The 20,260-nt window shown below is 31.1% G+C and overlaps 1 protein-coding gene across 1 annotated transcript in view; it reads left to right on the top strand.

Annotated features, from left to right (window-relative positions):
* The window catches only part of LOC111037516, a 79,297-nt gene that overhangs the window by 34,257 nt on the left and 24,780 nt on the right, over positions 1–20,260 (top strand). Inside the window, exons 2-3 of the mRNA XM_022320139.1 lie at positions 15,748–15,953; positions 17,726–17,861. Coding sequence (XP_022175831.1) covers positions 15,748–15,953; positions 17,726–17,861 — 342 coding nt within the window. The remainder of the gene's footprint in view (positions 1–15,747; positions 15,954–17,725; positions 17,862–20,260) is intronic.

Raw genomic sequence — 20,260 nt, 5'->3', positions numbered from 1 at the left:
CGAAGTTGTATCTTTTAAAAATTATTTTTGAATTAAACTGAATCGTAATGCATATATTATTATGCACCGACAAGGGATTTAAGTATTTAACATCGTTATAAAATACAACACGCGTTATATTATGATAAAAATTACACAAACATAATGTATATATATATAAGTCCGTTTTGATTATAATACAGATTTAAAAATGTGTTGTAAAATACAATTTCATTATATGTAAAACATTTTCGTTATTTTTTATAGCATGTTATGTTATATTTTGTTCTTTATACCTATTTTTTGTTCGTAAAAATGAATTGGATGTGAATTAACGTCGTACGTGACCGAAACATTTGAGGGAAAAACATTTACCTAAGTTTAAATATTATAACTAGTGAACTTAAACATCGTGCAGTTAGAATTTCTATAATATGTATTATTACTGTGGGGTTTTTGTGGCACAATGATTAGGAAAAAAAATTATGGGACAAACGCGAAACATTGTGCCTTAAACAGTCGTAGTTTTTACAATCGAAACAAAGTTGGTAAGCTTATGGCCTGGTCTTTTAAGATATTTTTATCACGGAAGAATATCGGCCACGTTCTTTGTATTATGTCAGTTAATTTAAACGGAGTAAAAATGAAAAAAAAATGAAAAAAAAATCGTGTAAATTGTATTAATCTCAAATTAGATGCACGGGAGTTACGGCTATACACAGGCTGTTCGTGTGGGGTTGCGGGGTTTGGTCGCGAGACTATAGATTTTTATATTCATGAGCCGTTTATTTGAATAACTAGTTTTTGTTTCGTTTATTTTTTTTCATTTTTCCGACCGTCTATCTATAATAATAGTAGTATAATATTATTATCATTGTAAAAATTAATATTATGTAAAAAACAAAAATGTCAGTTGTCTGCCAACGGCCATTGCTGCCGAGGCTTATATCTAATAAAAAAAAAATGATTATATATTATATATTATTATAAAAATTGGTTGGTCCCATGCAAAAATGCGCGTACGTGACGAAAAATATGAATCTAAAGGTTTGGTAAAATGTTAACTAAACAAATTTGTATAATATAGTAGATATGCACTACGAAATCGTAGGTCGACCGAAAAATTGTAGGCGTACTTACAAAAAATCTAAATCTATTTATCGCTTCAACTGTCTCGAATTCCTAGCATACCCGTGTATAATATGGATCTTCCCGGAATGGGGGGGGGGGGCTGAAAACCACCCTCATGCACAAGTTACAAGTACACGACCGATGAACAAAAGTCGTATAAATTCCACCTGAAATAATAAAGACGTACAGACAAAATATGAGTATAGGTATCCGCGTAGTAAATTCCACCAGGAAATGTTTTGATGCATAAAACAATCTAGAGAGTGTGCGTTTTTCTTAGATTAGTTTTGTTTCCCGCATAATTTTAGAATATTAAAGCAACTTCAATACATTTTGAGAAAATAAAATAAAAATAATTACTGATGTTAATATTTTGATATACCGAGACAAAAATATTTTCTGAAAATTTTTATAAGTTTATAAATATGGAGTTATAAATATATAATAATTCGACATTAATACGAAGTTTTTGTGATATTCACACTATGATTGTACGATCGTCTATTTGTTTATTTTCTCCTGCCTATTACTTCTTGAAGCTGTGCTCTTACAACCATTAATATACCTATTGAGCACGTTGGTGATCCTTTTCAAGTACATTTAAAAACAAATTAATATTTGTAAATGTAAAACAAAAGTTATTATAATTGGAAAAAACAATTCAATTTCTTTAATAAGGAAATGCAATTCCTTGCATGTCCTAGCAATTGCTACAATGCCTCGTAGCTCGTTAAAAACGTACGAGTTATGACAAAGATTTATTAATGGAAAAATCTTAAGATAAAAATTTGGCTTTGAAAAATACGTCGAGGATCACGTCAAAACAATTAAGAACACCTGGAACACGGAATGGAAATTTAGTATGAAAATAATGTTATTGTGGGCGCGTGAGTCGGGAAAATACTAGAAACCGGGCTCCAAATAGCGTGTACAATAATATTTTATTTTTCTAAATACAACTAAAGTAATAATTATACTTTTCTACTTGTTTTCATTTTGAATTGATGAAATATCCACGGGATGGAAAAATACATGAAGTTCAGCTTTGTATTGATACGCCGACGTTCGTTCGTTATTCCAGATTTGTATTATCAATCCAACTTCGGAATCTCCAAACACAGCGTTTATTAAATTTAAAATTTATAAATAAATGTAAGATTATTTTTATCGAAAAAAATCGATATTTCAATTTGTAAGCGTTTGAACCAACTATACTTTGTACGAGTAAAGAAACAATTATTAAATATTTGTCTAACATTATTTTATATTAAATTCAGAGTTTGATAAGTAAAATAAGGAATTACTTTAAAAATGTCTCTTCCTGAACACCTTTTGATCCGCTACTGGTTGACATATTATTATGATTTTCGCATATATTTTGTTTTTTTTAAATAATATTACATTACTCAATTAATTATTTTTCAAATTTTGGATTTTGAAATTCATACGATTTATTTAATATCATTATGTATTACTAATTTACCCGGCATCAAAATTTGTTCTTCCTCTAAAACGTTTGACTGTGTATTGTTCTAACGAAAGAACAAACAGTTTAAATAAAACATAAAATGCGTTGGATTGCGTTTATTGTTAACCGACCATGTAATATATTATATCATTTATGCCAGTACATTTTCCAGGCGGTGTTTACAACGTTTCATCTGACCTCTTGTGGAATTTACAGTCGACACGATGAACAGCCGCATAGCCAAAAGATAGACCGTCAAATCCGGGTGACTCTTAAAGATCCCAATAAGTAATAACAATAATATTATTATTATCCCAGAAACGGTGAAACCTCCGTAGGATTACCTTTCTGAAATACTTCGGCTCGATAGATGTCTTTTTCGGTAGTGTGTGCCTCAGCAAAAAAAAACTACAGACAAGAAGATTCACAATAATCATGCTTATCGCCCCCTTAATAATAAAGTTATTGGAATTCTGATTTTTTTTCAAATCAGAACCCCCCCCCCCGTTTTTACTGTCAATTATTAAACGAGTAATTTATTGTTTTGAAAATTTGAAATCAGTGCGCTCGGTGAATTACTCGTACCTACGTCGCACAATATAATATTTAACACTTTTAAAATATTATGTTTTGACATAATTCATATAGGAAAAAAGCGTTTCAAAGATGTATAAGCGAAGTGAGTATTCATATATTATATTTTCATTTTATATAGCAGCATGGGTAACAGCCGTTGTGGTCCCGTCGTCTGAACCCGAAGATCGTTTACCGAAATCACCCGTGAATACGACTTGGGAATACTTTCGAACCTTTTAACAACGATCGTGGCATATTATCGTAGGTTTGTATAACAACAGTCTCCGCGATTGTCTCTGCAGAGGTCGTTGCGTTTTACTCGGAAACGGAAAAAAATAGTCTTACTTTCTAGTACTTTATTTGACGATATATTATTACGGCCAGTAGCGTATGTTATAGGATACCTTGGGGGTGGGGGTGTGTTAGAAATCCTGACAGTTTAATTAATAATAGTAACTTTACACACACTTACCTACTTTAATTTTCGGGGGTTTGAACCCCTAGTCCTTCTCCTATATATATATACACTTCTGATAGAAATGCGTGTGTCTTGTGCCCGTGTGCAAAACTTTGTCGCTGTTAATTTTGTGCACAACAGTTAAATGATTTAATGTATATATGACGTGGTCCACCGTCGTGCGCTCGCGTGAATGATCGATATGAATTCAGAATTATTATTATCATTGATGTCAACACGATTATACCTGCAGATAAATAATAATATTATCGTAACTCTACGAAATATCCCCGAGGAATATTATCTGCAATACATTATACGATTATTAAAAAAATAAAAAGTTTGTACAGCAATATGTAGTTGGGAATATAATATATTACACTTTGAATGGAGTTATAGTTGCCCGATGATAAGCTTATCATCGTGATATAATATCCCTAGAGATTTTCGACAAGTCTTTTCATATCACAAAATTAAAAAATATTATCAATTTTTGTCACGTTGGCCGTTTATGCGATGATCAGACGAGGTGGCTAATAAATATATATAAACAATTTGTATAATATACATAAAAGTTTTTTTTAACGCGCTTGATACGTACAGCGAGTATCTTAATCGTGTCAAGGTTTCGGTGACATTTTTATGGGGCACCATAAAGTGTTTAAATGGATAAAGTTTTGAAGAACAAATTTCGGAGGACTCGTTTTGTTTTTAAGGTGCTATAAGAACCGATGGAAAATTACTAGATTTTACGATTCTTTTTGGAAAATGGTATCATCTATTTTAGGCGATCGTAACCATTTATTTTTCGTGTTTTATTGTAATACTGTTTTGTGTACTTCGATGTACCATCGTAATAAATTACATCGTATGTGATTGTACGGAAAACTATAGTAGAACACCATAATGTACCAAATGCAATTTTCTGTTATTTTTTTTTCGTTTTGAATTATTACATCAAACATTAGTGCTTTTAAATGTGTTTTAAGCCGTATAAATTATAAATAATCGTATTTTCTTTTACGTGGAATAATATTTATTTATTATATCATGTAAAGAATTTTTCAAACCAGCTGTTAGTAATAATATCACCGCAAAGGCAAAGCTCCCTTCTACGTTATATACGCTAATTTTAATTCGCATGCTTCTTGAGGTAGCATTTTTTTTTTTGTTTCAACGGTTCTTTAAAATAAAATACACACACCAATACGTTTTTGTTTTTATTAGCCATTAATTTTGTTTTTCACTTCGCGCGTTTAACACTTGAGAGTATAAAACATTTATGGTGGGACGAGAGGTAAATTAAATGTATTGATATAAATTCTATTTTTTGTAGTAGCTAGGGATTGGTGCACCTACATCAGAGATATATAATCCAATTAAAACGTGGACGGATTAATATTAGTTTAGTGTACTTTTTCATTAAATAATATGTTCTTACACAAAAGCGCGTTTTCTTAAAATAATAGTTTCCTGTTATGACTTGCAGTCAACAAGTGCTAATCGCTTCTATTATTCATATTATATTATATTTTATGCTATAACTCGATTGCACTATGGCAGTTTAGATTTTTGGATTCTAAACGCTTGGCTGATGCATTATTCAATTATAAAATTATCAAAACTTGTACAAAAGGAATTATGGATGAACTTGCCGAGCATTAGTGAATTCTGAATAAAACACTACCGCGAGTTCAAGAGTTCTGGCGTTATTCTAATATTTAAAAACAAAAATCTATACTCCTGCTGGAACGCTAATAGAGTCTAGAACTTTAGTTTCACGACGATTTTTTCCTTGAGTTATTGTTTTGTTTTCTAGAAGTTTAATGTTAAAAACGACATTTTTAAGACAATGGGAATACGACAGACACGTCGGAAATAACGGGCAGATGAAATACTACTCCCGGATGTCAAGCATGTGAATGGAAGAAATCTATAAAACAATTTTAAACTCTGAACAAACTATTTGATATACCTCTCCCGGATTGTTTTCCAGATATTAGACTTATTGCAGATTATACTTACTATGGATAAACCGACATTATCGATGCATAAAGAATAATATCCTAGGAACGAATTTCTTTAAAAATTAACTATGTCACAGTACCTAATATTTTAATCAGAAAAATATCGATTTCGATTATTTTTGTTGTTTACCGTCCACTTTTGTAATAGTTACTGATTCTTATAACTAACCAACTGGTAAACCGACCAATCTATTTGGATAATGCCTCATCGCTATATTTATTTGATTTTAATTAAAGTCGTTCCAGTTTATTCTCTAAAAAAAGATTATTGTACATCTTACGTAAGTAAGTTTATCTTGAAGTTGTAGTTTTGACTATTTTCTGTGTAATAAATTATTAAAAAATTTGAATTGCTTAAATTTTCATAAGAGATTCACGGCGCTTCACGGCGGTGTTTAAACTATTTAATTTGAAATGTTGTTATTGTTAACAATTTCATGAATCTAAGTTTAACGTTTCAAACACACCAACAAAGTTGTACGTTGCTAGTTTATTAAGTAAGTCGTATATTATGCAAACACAGGATGTAACGTAGCATTTTGATTTCTTTAAAATAAAACTGGAAGTAACGGGTCTGCATAACCATACTGAGCGAATAAGTTGGTACATTTTACTTCGATATACCTAGAATATATTATATTTTATTACCAAAATAAACAGTTTAAACAGCTAAGATTTTATAATGGAGAGTTGTAGAAAGTTGTATAAAAGCACACATTGTTGAGAACTGTTTTTAGTTCAATAAATCATGTGAACAATAGGTGCTACTAAACGAAATCGCGTACTACCGGTATATACAATTTTATTCTGTTATCTTTACATATATTATTTTAACCGAACCCTTAATGAACTACCCCTTAAACACTAACCACACACGTGAATTTCTTTTTCCATAAACATGTTATCTACTAAGTGTTTAAAAATCGATATTTTTTTGTCCGGTATTATATGTATACACAGTGACACATTTATCTTGTGCACAGACATTTAAATTTTTTTTTCAAACCTACAATATTTATTACATTATATTTTGATATAAAATATTTTCGTAGTCGTAAAAGATGTCAGTAAATCACTTTGAACTCGACCTCATCAAATACGTATTAGTCGTTAAGAAACTGTTCGAAAAGAAAAATAAGTGTAGAAGATGATACATACTATTTATGGCATTTCTTCTCTTTTTTTTTTTTCATAAAATAGAGCCACGGAGATGTAACAATATTTCTATGTACCTACGTACCATTTCTTACGAGTTTTTTTCCAACAATATGTTCAATAGTGATATGTATAAAATAAAGTGTACTTCCTACACACATATTATTATTATTATTATTATTATTATTATTATTATAAATTATTATTCTAATACTCTTTCAAACGTAGCAAGCCAAACGAGCGCGTTTAAACATATTATACAAGTATACAACAGTAAATCTCCAAAGTAGGTACCCATATACTTATTTTAAGTCTCATTAGAGTTTGGTTAGTAACAGAAATAATAATATCATTATAATATCGTGTTTGTAATCATGCGGGGAGTCGTTCGATAAGTATAATATATTAAGTATCCAGTATAGGTATATTTAATTTGTTGCAGTATTGTCGATGTTTGAAACATGCTTTAATTAAGACATGTGGACGTTATATAGATATTATTGTGTGTTTATGCATTTAACTACGAATTTCAATTAACTTACAGTAGTTGTATCAAAACCGTGTTGAACCCAATAATACACATAGAGCGAAATACTTTGACATGATTTATGACGTAATATATTGTACATAATATATTATCCATACATATTGTGTGTATGTGTGTGTGTGTGCTTGTGTGAGTGTGTTGTTGCGTGGGTGTGTGGGCACGAGTGTGTGTTTTGAGAAATAATATGCTATGCTTTGTCCTCGGCTATTATTATTGCCAAAACGCGGTGGAGTAGTACAACTACTGACTACTGTTTGTGGTGCTCCAGTTAATCGATTCGTACGTCAGTCTGTCTCCGGCTATAGCAGTAGATGCAGTAGTAGTATTTGTGGTAGTATTAGTAGTAGTAGTAGTAGTACTTGTAATAGTAGTAGCAGTAGTAGTAGTAGTAGTAGTTGTAAGTATGCAGTCTCTGTGTACATTTGATATTGTTCCGGCTTATATTTCTTTAGATATCTGACAATGTTCGTTTGGCTGCTGAATGCTATTCATCTGGTTAACTCGGAACATCCTCTTATGTGTCTCAATCCTTTTATCATAATATCGTATAATGTGGTGTATAATGTACCACGGGCATACGGTTATTTAGTTATTATTAGTGTTATTATTATAAAATATGTCAGTGTAAATAAATGGCTGCTCATTTCTCTTAAATCTTGATAGTATACATATATAGCTCTGTGTCTTGTTCTTTATAATAATGATTGTACATAAACATCAGTGAACATTTGTTGTGGCAGATTACCGCACTGACGGGCGTGATTCATATTTACTCCCTTCCCGAGTCACTGCAATTGTATGATTCCAAAAAGCTCAACATTATTATAGTTCGTGTACACAATTATTATAATTGGCAATAGCCATTATTTTAATGTCGATTCTGTGGTGCTGGTGCTTAAAAATGAATAAATCATTTTTAAACGCATTCGAAAGAAATTTGTCACTATAATATTCAATTCTAGATTTCTACTATAACTAAGACCTCAGGGTTGATTATTTTTAAATTGAACTTTGAGATCTCGCAGTTCTTACGTTAAGTTTAAAATTCGTCTGTGTCTAATCAGTTTAAGCCCATAAATACTTATTATATTATTCAATGCAATTTTGAAATAATATTTTTTGATGTCTCTGAATTCTCTGAGTGTTACAGATTGTTACCTATTATATATCATGTACCTACAGTAAAACGTTATTAATGAATAATGATATCTGATGTGTGTATGTTTTGATTGTGTATGTCTTCTGTTTATTTATGATTGTATAAATATGTTTTTACATTCAACTAAACATTTTTTTGCTCATCTAAAACTAAATGAATAAACATAGAATCTTTCATTTTGAAAAATATTTTCCTTCTATATAGTCCATAATCAAGTGAACAAAGGGAAACAATTTTAACCAAAAAGATAAACTAATGTAATTTACCTATATACACGACTTATACATTTACGTAAATATAAATAGTGTATTAATACGTAATTAATCATAGGTACCTTTGCTATTTGTTTAGTTTATTATTTAGAGTCCGTTCATAATTCTGCCGAATGAGATTAAAATATCAATTAATTTTATTTCAACACGTCATTAATTTATCAAGACGGAAAAAGGCGATGATAGATGGCGATCGATAGCCACAACAACAACAACAACAACAACAACAACAACAGCAACATCAAAAGCAGCGAAAAGTCGCTGGAAAAATGAAACTCTCTCGTATCGATCAATAACCGTCGTCGTCCTGCAGCACGTCTGTCAAACGGTCACACATTGCAGTCGGATTCATAAACGATTTGTCTCCTTTAGCTCGTAACATTCGGTTGTAACTTTTCGTGTTAATTTCGTAAAGCGGCAGTCGGGTGTTGTAATCGTATAATGTATAATATAGTTTGTAGTTTGGAAACCGTGTGAGAAACACTTGCAGCGCCGTTGGTGGGGGCCACTCGGATAAAATAATATATATGGCCGGGCCGGGTTTCTAATTCGCCGCGATGTTTGGCGTCGGGACCAAAACCGTTAAGTAAAATAAAATAATAAGTGGAAACTTCTCTCCGCGAGCGTCGAGTGGGCGCCGCCATCGCCAGCCGCCGCTGCTTATATGCGATCCGTTATACGCTGCGCCACAAAGGGCGTATAATATGTATGTATGGTACAACGGCGACTTTTATTATACGATGTCGCAGTCGTGTGTTTCGAGCAAATCGACGGCGGCGGCTTTTCTCGGTGCCCCCGAAGACATTTAAAGGAAATATATTGTATATTATATTATGTATATATACGCGCGTTTTATATTATTTATGGATTATGGAGCTCGTGGGAAGGGTTTTCGGCGGTCGACACAGAAAATATAATGCACGTTTTCGGTGTACACACCCGGAGCAGCGGTACGACTGGGGTGGGGGTGCGTTTTCGTCGCCAGCGGTGCGGTGACGGTGAGAAGAGCACTGTCTGTCGGTTATGTGTTGTTGCGGGTGGTGCAGTGTGCCGTGCGTGCGGGTGCGCGTGTGTGTGCAGACCGATATATTAAAGAGTGCGAGGAGTGCTATTGACATCCGAGGGCAGTCCTTTTACCCGATATTCACTCTCTCCCCCCTCCCCCCCTCTCGGTTGCTTTTCCACACTACCCTTATAATCGGAAAACCGAAGCCCTCCACCCCCACCCAGCGACAACCCCTCAAATTGGAATGTCCTTTAATGTAAACACGCGCGTCGGTGGTAATGGATTCATCGCTTACGACTCATCATTGTCGGAGATCGACGCGACCGTTTAGCCGGGCTTAATGTCTGTTTGCTTGCGGGAGAACGGGAAATAATATATATATATAATACACATATAATAGATGATGTATATACATAAAACGTTATGTATTTAGGTATAATATACTGATACACTGTACCGGAACCTCAGTCGTTCGTCGAACGTGTGACGAAGGGTGCGGAATGGGGACGAATTACAGTGCCTCCCCCCCCCCCTATTTAGTTGTGAGCTATTATATAATTATAATTAAATTATTAAAACTGGGAGTTTTCGATTTCGGGTATAGCTACGGCCTGCGGGATCGTATGTATTGTTTTTTCAATGTAAAATTTTTATTATTACTATATTATCGCGATCATAATATTACATACACCTAATCTTTCTCTCCAAACGTGTTTTCCGGCTAGAAGAAGTGTAGTGCTTCAAAAGTTTCACGTGACCCTTCTGTCTATCGATTGAAAATCGAGACTATATTATTATAGTAGTTGGTACTTCGAATACGGAATAGGTCATTTTTCAAAAACACTCTCGGGATTTTTCTTGTATACCTACGAGCGCGTGAGGAAAAACTACACATCATATTATGTACGTATGCTGATGAAAGTATAGAAGAAGTATGACTGAAGAAGTAAAGGGACTTCAGCAGCTACAGCTTAGTATTTTTATCGAGAATTGTTTTTCGAAATGATGATATGTCATCGATTTCAAAATTATTGGACATCACGACGCACTATACACACACATTATAAATTATAATATTAAATAATTAAAGCGCTTCGGCTTTGTTCGTTTGTCAATCTATTATTGCTTCTAAAACCATTGATCGAATTATAATATACTGTATATCATTATATGTAGAAATTATATATTATATAATATATTATGCTTACCGCCGCAATCCCCTTCAAATCATAACGCGGACGAGTTTGGATTTATTATTATTATATTTTTGTAATTATTAATCGTTGTTATTGTTCGGTTTGTAATATTCCGTGCGGTGGACGAAAAACTATAAACGTGTTTTCCCTCTCTCCCAAATCGATAAACATATTATTGTTATGCTGTTTGAAAATTGGTGTTTTTCCGGAACAAAAGCGGCGTTTAGCCGCATTTTAGGTGTGTACGCGTATAGTTTACACGGACATGTTCTGGTAATTTAAGTACGGTTACATAGTGTTGTTGCCGCAATAGTATTTGTTGTAGCCTCGTTGGACTGACTACGGTATCTGCAGAAATCGATTCTGCGTACATTACAACGTACCTATTTTATAACGCTTTTACGGTTAGCTGGTTGTGTTCTAATTATAGCTCCACAACTAAAATATAACAATGATAGTATTATGTACATTAAAGCGAGATGGTACTCTGCATACATTTGTAGGATATATAATATACGTTTGTCTGATAACTGATAAGTTTCGCTTTGAATTTAACGAAAATAATAATAATAATAAAAATATGTTACTATATGATGAATAACGCACCGCTCTGGGAATTCAGGTACCCACGTTAAATGCGTTGAAAATAAAAATCCGCATTTATCTCACCCCAATAATGAATGATGATATTCATGAATTAACGTATACTTGTAATTATCGAAATTAAATTGTATTCATTAAAACGAAAAAAAAAAAAATTTGAAATTTAATTGTAATAGGTATGCATTAAAAAATTAAAAAATACGATACAAATATAAAAAGTATGATATCGTGATATCACTTTTATTTGAAAGGGACCGGTGTACAAATATGCCTTTAGAATATTTATTTTCATAAATAATTATTATGTCGGAACGCGCCAGTGATTGTGTCTGAAAAAAATGGTATTATTATTACAGTTTAATTAATGTTCGTTTTTAAAATTGATTTTTCAAAACGAAACCCGAGTTTTATTATTATTACTATTTTTAATACATATAATAGTTGCTGCATTTAGTTGAAAATCATAATTAATCATATATAATGTAAAATGTTTTTAGTTATACCAGCTATACTGAGATACCTAACACCTACTATTTACATTCCTACTATTTCATGTATAATTTATCATGTAGAACGTTTGTGTGTATACGTATATGTATATATTATGATTTTTTAATAATAATGGTTCACAGATGATGTTTGAAACAATTGTAAAATAATAATTTATCGAACAACTTTTGTGGTAAAAATTAAACTAGAATTAATCGTTTCGCGTTGTTGCCGCAAATAATATGGTCGTATGAATCATTTGCAATCATGATTATATTTTTAACACATTTTTTTATTAGTTTTAATATTAAGTATATTTTATACTTAGTATTGACAAGATAAATGTACTTATCAAATTTTAAAAATAAAACGGATGATTTTTTTTAGATTAAAAAATTTAATAATTTAGAATAAAAAAAATAGTAACAAATATACACTTTTACGCAAAAACATACAATTCAAAGAAATTTCTTACAGAATAATCGTTTTGTACCCTATAGGTAGGCAAGTTAGGTAAGCTTTCGACGAAGACTAACAATTTATTAAAATAATTGAACTTTCTCCACTTGTATTGTGAGATGTATACGATTATTTAAATTTATATTTTTTTTAATGAAACGAAAACATTTGCATGTGTTATACAACTATATAAGTAAACTTTAGGGTAATAACTTATGCAAATGTATACATATTGTATACGTTATATTATATAAGCAAATATCAGAATAAAATATTTAAGTTTACAAAAAAATTGAATACTTACATAAATAATACGTGTCACGTGTGTACAAATTACTGTAAAACTATTTAATATGTATGTGACCCTATATGCAGAATACTATCTTAAATATTTGAAAGTAAATTTAATATTTTTATTTGTTGCATGTAAAATTTAACATTGTACTCTCGACGAAAAATAATAAATTATGTTCAAGTTTTTAAACATCACTTAGTAAAATACTAAACGGAATGTATAATATACCTAACATCTAAATAATTTCTTCTGTAATGCCTTCTACACGAATAATATAAGTTAAAATAAATTACAAAATATGTGAAATGTTTCCAATTCAAATAAGTTTAAATTTATTATATGATTAAATGAAAATACTGTTTCGTTTAATATCATAAAATTTGATCAATTGTATTTTAAAAAAAAATTTTGTTAATTTAATTACATTTTGTTGTTTTCAAATTAGTATAAGAATAAATAAATAATAATTATTAAAAATGTTTTGAAATAGTGAGTGAAGATGCTTCTAAATAAAAATGGATGAATTTTAGAAATCACGTCTTAGAGTATAATAATAGTAATAATAATTGTAATAATAATTGTATTAATAGTCGTGTATTACGTTTTATATTAGCTGCTAAATTGTATGATCTCATGACATTATAATACCATCATTTGTGTTTAAAATTATACGTTACATAATTTTTTTATCATCCTCGTATTTAGTTCACATACACTTTTTTTAAATTTAAGTAGAACTTTGTTTAAATTAATTTGAAAAAACCGATGCTAAAATTAAAAAAAATTATTAGTATACAATACATGAATATTTTATACAATAAATAACATTTTATGATATTTTTCGAAAAATGATTTTGATCATTTTATGTATATTAGTAGAGGACACTCTTCCAAAATTGTGGCCAAAGCCATGATATTATCAAATAGTAGTATAATATATTGTATATTATATTGAACATAATTCACCATAATTAAAACAGTGACGATAATGGAATTCATAAGAACAACGACCTTGAATGGACAGGATGACGAGAACTTATGACTTTCCATTTTGAAATGAAACACATTTAACTCCTGTATATACTATAATATACAATATATATGTATAATGTACAATATTATAATAATATTATACGTATATTAATGTAGACATTTATGTACATTATTTCAATGCTATTTAAGTTTATAGTATCACAGTAGTTCTCATTGCAGCATATGGCTCTTACGCCAGATGTTAAGTACAGATACACTGTATGCAAGTTATGAAGCCTGCAGAGTTTTTTTTTTTAAATAACAAAATAAGATATGAAACGTATTATTCATTTACTGTGTCTACAAAATAACTGCAGCCGTGAGTAGTTGTCGCTCGCATTCCCCAGAAGTTGTAGAACATAAGTGAACTCCCATTCATAATTTGATACACTTCTATTAGACCGTTTGTATATTTGACAAAGGAAATGGAATTTAATTTTGCAGGATGATTTAAGAATGAAATCCACCGTCAAATTTGTAGTTTGTACCTGTTTAATGAACACAGATATACGGTTTTTAACACAGCGTGAGTTTTCATGTTTTAGTTCTACTTACGTTTTGTAATACTGCGATAGTGCTTAAAGTTTTGGTACTTCGTCATGAAACTTATTGCAACAAAACTGTTGCAAATCATAACATATACAATACCTGTCCAATATAATTTCTATCATACAATTATTATTGTTTAATGGCCCTTATTTTGTTGACCTACATTCCCAAAGCCTAAAGGTTTTAATAATATTGTTATTTAATTACAATTTTTATATCAATCAAGTCGTTGATGGTGTATTTAGTTTCGTACTTTGTCAAAGTGTTATTAAGTCTTAAACGGATTTAGCTTTGTGAAAACACTGATTTTGCTATGTTAAGGTTGAGCTATTGAGTTATATTCGCTTGTAAACATTGACCATTATAATTAATATTGTTCAAGAATGATCAAAAAATGTGTCATCCTTATTTGTTTATATTAATTTTTATACATTTTGAAAAAAATTGTAGTTCACAAAGTTGTACTTTTAATAATACATATTTCCCAAACAAATCATGTCAAACTTTTAATATAATACATTCCCAAAAATCGGCATCAGACAAGTTGCGGAGAATACAGAAAACTTGAAATTTGTTCTGAAGTTTTAAAATATTTTTAAAGTTAAAAATAACTTACATATTCAGTGACTTTCCAAGACAAGAATGTAATCAACTTTCGGTTATATTTTTTTCGAGATAAAATAATCTACATTAAATTATATTATTTTCCGATTATTGGGAATCAGTGGTGTATTAATGTATTATGTTATAGTGCTATCAATCATGAACCTCGTGTTATTTTTTACATCTGACAGAAGACTAATATATTTTTAGTTTTAAAGGATAATAATATCATATTATGTACTATGTTTGGACGTCTGGTGTAGTATTTCACGTATCACGTATTTTATGCATGACAAATATTGTCCGTATACATTTTGTCTTGATGTCTCGCAAAACGGAAGTTTAACTTGAACTATATTATGTTTAAACTCTATACGTTGAATACATTATATCATAGGACAAATTTTATAAATTTAAATCGTATTCGATTCTGTTGCACTAAAATGGTCGACGGTTTCGTAAATATTTGCACATAAATAGCCTTTTAGGAAAAAAAAAACTAAAATCGAATGACCCTGCCAATCTCCATAGCCACTGAATACACAAATTCGGACGACCGAAACCGTTGCATATAAAAGGCCACTGATGAAAAAAAAAAAAAAATAATAATTTCGTTTCGGCGACGGTACATCAATAATATATGACGTATTATGACCGCGATCCCGGACTGATGACGGGACGATGTTTATCGAATAATATAATGAGTGTGTGTTTTATTAATCGTTGTGGGTCATTGTGTTTCAGAATGCGACAGTCTGTCTAATATGAGCATAACGGTTCCCGTGGCCGTGGCGTCTGGCGATTCGGCCAAGATGACGTGCACCTACGATCTGGAATCCGATCCGCTGTACACGGTCAAATGGTACAAAGGTCGGCAGGAGTTCTTCAGGTACGTGCCGAAGGAACTGCCGCATACCAGAGTGTTCCCGTGGCCCGGCATAAACGTGGACGTAAGTGTGCACACCTGCAATTAATGAAAACACAACAATCAGTGCAGTAGCCAGAGGGGGGGGGGGCGTTGGCGTGCACAGTGAGCTGCAAGTGTCACCCCCGGGTTTTTTTTTCAACGGACAATGGTGTCATAAAGTAGCTGGTAACGTGTGATAAGTATGTAGGTACTTTTGTATTTCTACTACACTCTACATGGTAACTAGATAGAAAAATGAAGTTCCCCACCCCGGAACCAAAAAAAATACATTTTCTGGCTACGGCACCGATAGCAATACGATAAGAACGATACGCCGTTGTGCATACTATCATTATTTGGGTCAACGCTTAGGTGCATATGCGTGTGTGTTTGCGAGAGTACAGGTCGTATTGCCCTTTGATTACTCGCGTTATTATTGCGTTAAAAGCGGCACACGTGTGTCGGATGCAAACCCGAACGGCTACGTTTTTACATCAAACCTCTAATGGAAATTTATCATTTACCATTCGGAAACACTCCGCAGAATACCATTATAAATTATTGTATTTATATTATACGAAACGTTAATGAACGATCAAACATTACAATGGAGAATACCAGCTGGGTCATACCTATATTATATTTATATTATGGGGTGCGCACTGAAACGTGAAATAACTCGGTCAAGTACATTTACAGTTTATTTTGTATGCGGTGTTTAGAAATTGTTAAAAATGCCCTGTAAAAGACAGAAATCACATAATATTTTACATCAGGCAGAAATCTACGTAACATTTAGTTGATATAATCGTTAATTTTTGTCATGCTGCGATACACATTTTTTTGGTTTGAATCTAACTATAATTACTATGCAATTGTAGTCAAACAATTCGAAAGTTTTATGAAAATGTAAGACGTAATCGGCACTCTGCAGTAAAAATTAAGTTTAACAATTATAGTAGTAAATTGTTCAATTACAGCTAATCTCCAAAATGAACAGCTTTGTAGTATTTTTTAGTATATCTTATTTACAATGTTGTACATGCATTACACTATTATGCTACTATTATGTCAAATATTTTATTTTCAATTCAGTCTTAGGTAATTACTTTTATTAGTCCGCAGTGAAAGAGTATCGTAACCATACTCTTTTATTCTAAGCGTTTAATAAAATATAATGTAAGCTATTTTATAAATGTAAAACAATCGTGATATTATATTTGCATAATACGTAACCTTATACTTTTCTAATTTCAATTTAATTCGTACAGTTAATTATATAGTTTAAGTAAATACTTTTTTTTTGTTTTTATAAAATGGTTTTCTTGGAACAAAAATGGTACTTTTTACGGAGGTTTTGAATTCTTTATGGGTATTTATATTTTTTCTTACGTAATCTTATTAAAGTTTTTTTCCCTGTCAACGCTGGCGTATTGTTCTAATTTTATACATGGCGATTCATCTTAAAAGTTTATATTCAATTAGCATACTTAAATTTTTATTTTATATATTGTGTTTCTATTGCATTAAGTAAATTCCTCCTATAGTGCCCTTTCAAATTTCCGACAATTATTGTTTTTCGAGTTTAAAATATTATCAAAATCGTTGACAATTTGTAAAATATTTTGTGATTTGAAAATGTTTTGTATTTATTTCGTTTACAGCGAATAATTTACGATAAGACATAATATATATGGTTGGCTTGTGTAGTATTACATTTGCACGTAATTACAATAGTAGTATTCATCAATTATTTATTTACGTATTCTATCACATAATTAATCACATCGATTTCCTGATTGTATGTTAAATCAGGTTAGCCAATCAGGACCCAATCAAGTGGTACTACGAGACGTCAAAAGACACTTGTCAGGAAAATACCGATGTGAGGTATCAGCAGACGCACCATCATTTCACACGAAAATTGTGTCCTCTTGGATGCACGTTGTCTGTAAGTATTAAAAACTATATGTTAAAAACAATACCGTTTCATACAAAATATACGGATTACATCGGCACGTCAAAAACGATATAATTTATTGAGGGTAAATAAAATATAATTTTTTATGTCCCTATGTTGCTATACGATTTTGAAATACGCATTTATTGATTTAAATTATGATTTACAATAAAGTTCATTGTTTCGGAATCTGCCAATAATATGTTACTCATTTTAATCAAATCGAATTTGACGTTGAATATGATTTAATTTAGATATCTCTCTAGATTGGTGGTTTTGAAAAATATTGAGTGACAGCTGACGATATTAATCGAATTTTTTTTCATATCATGTTGTCTAGATAACAGGCGTATTACGTTTCGTCCGACAATGTACGTTTATTAATGATAAAGGATCCGCTGGTTATATAAAAAAATAAAAACCTAACGTAGGTACGACTAATGTTCTGTTTTATAACAATTATTATTAGCCGTATAATGATATGTCGTACACGTCAACCGCACGTTATACAAATGCCATTTTTTATTCATGAACTTCGTTCATAAATAATGACGAGGGGCTTAAAAGAAGCATTTGTCTAGTTATAATATTTTCTTGTGGATAAGCTGGCAATTTTTTTGAATATAAACCCAAATGCAAAGTTAGTCTACCTTAATTTCATGGGTATAATTAAATCCAATTTAAATAAATTATTTTACTATTAAATAAAACAATTTTGTTCTAAGCGCTCTTGATAAATATTTTGAATTAATATTGTAGTTAGCATAATAATTCAAAACAACTATAGGATGCGTGTTTCTGGTGTGGGTATTCAGTTTGTTTAATATATTTTATTTTGTTTCCTAGACAACATGACGAATAATATTTTATTCTGAAATCACACTAACATGTGTTTTATAAAAACATAATATTGGAAATCGTGCTCGTTAGTAAAATGTCTGCATGTTTACAGAAACCCGAGACAATCAGTTTTAGATAAAGGTGCAACTGTAATCACGACAATTGCGTAATCATCGTAAGTGGTGGCGGTGCTAAAAGATGTTTGTAGTGAATTGTTAAGATTAAAACACGACCGTACCCTGGTAGGTTGGTAGGTACTACAGACGTTTTAATAAAACTGTTAAAATTTACCATGTTTATATGCAATGTAAATTAAAAGTATATTAACAATATTATTACATTCCTTATTCAATATTAATAATACTGTACATTGGATTTTGTTCTTATTAACATAAAACATAATGTGTAATATACTAATAAAATACATCAAATATTGCTGATTCAGCTAACTGAATTATTTCGTACATTTTAATTTTAAAAACAAAATTTCCCGAACACACAACAATAATGTAGCTAGATTGCCTATCCAGATCGCCGGGTCACAATCAAAGAGTATGTAATATTATAATATTAAAAAATGCACCTCTCATAAGATACCTATACAAAAATGAATAAACAAAAGGGGAGGAAGTCATTTAAACGGAGGCTTATGATTATATCTACTGCGATTGTTATGAATTAAAGCTTTATTTTGATCATTTGATGATACAATGCAGTCGAATACGAGACAAAATATCCAAGTGAACACTGAACATGCTATTTAATATTTCGTTTTAAATTCGGATTTTTTGTCTAATCCGTTGATTATTTTAACAATAAACATCGTTTTCTTTTAATACATGATAACATTTTGCATTTTATCCCAATGCTAATGTAATTATCAGCTTATAACAATTTTTTTACAGCAGTTATATTTTATAGAATTCATGAATCCAGATCTTAATAATAAAAATACAAATTATATACGAGTTTTATATCCTGCCGTTTGAGTTCATTATTTTTAAAACATTGCAGCCAGGGCCGAATTAAGGTTTTTGCCGCCCATAGGCTGATATAAATTGACCGCCTAATTTACACAGGTATTGATATTTTACTGATATCTCAACGTAGTTTTTGGGTCACATCAAAAAAAAATTTGCCACCCTAGGCTTTAGCCTACACAGCCTAAGAGGTAATACGGCCCTGATTGCAACACTGCAATGGTTCAGTACATAAATTAAGTTTTCAAAATCACGAATATTACCACGATGTCACGCCTAATAATAATATACAATATTACAATAACCAGCATGTCATACTGCTGTATACTATCCACAACAAAATCATATAGCGGGATAAATCTTAACGATGACGTTCATAAAAATAATAGTCGTCGGCCCTCCGTCATTATCGTATTATACGCTTTTGAAGGTATTAAATAAGTGATTTAGTTCATACTCTTACGGAGTCTGCATCTCAGCTGCCACCTGAAGCTGCGGGTATATAATTCGAACAAATTATTGCGAGTGTGCTACAATGATTATTATACTGTACAGATTAGTACGCGAGAA

Source organism: Myzus persicae, unplaced genomic scaffold (assembly GCF_001856785.1).
Source record: "Myzus persicae strain clone G006 unplaced genomic scaffold, MPER_G0061.0, whole genome shotgun sequence".
Lineage (NCBI taxonomy): Eukaryota > Metazoa > Arthropoda > Insecta > Hemiptera > Aphididae > Myzus > Myzus persicae.
The sequence above is the reverse complement of the archived record's forward strand: the minus strand, read 5'-3'. Positions and strand labels throughout refer to the sequence as shown.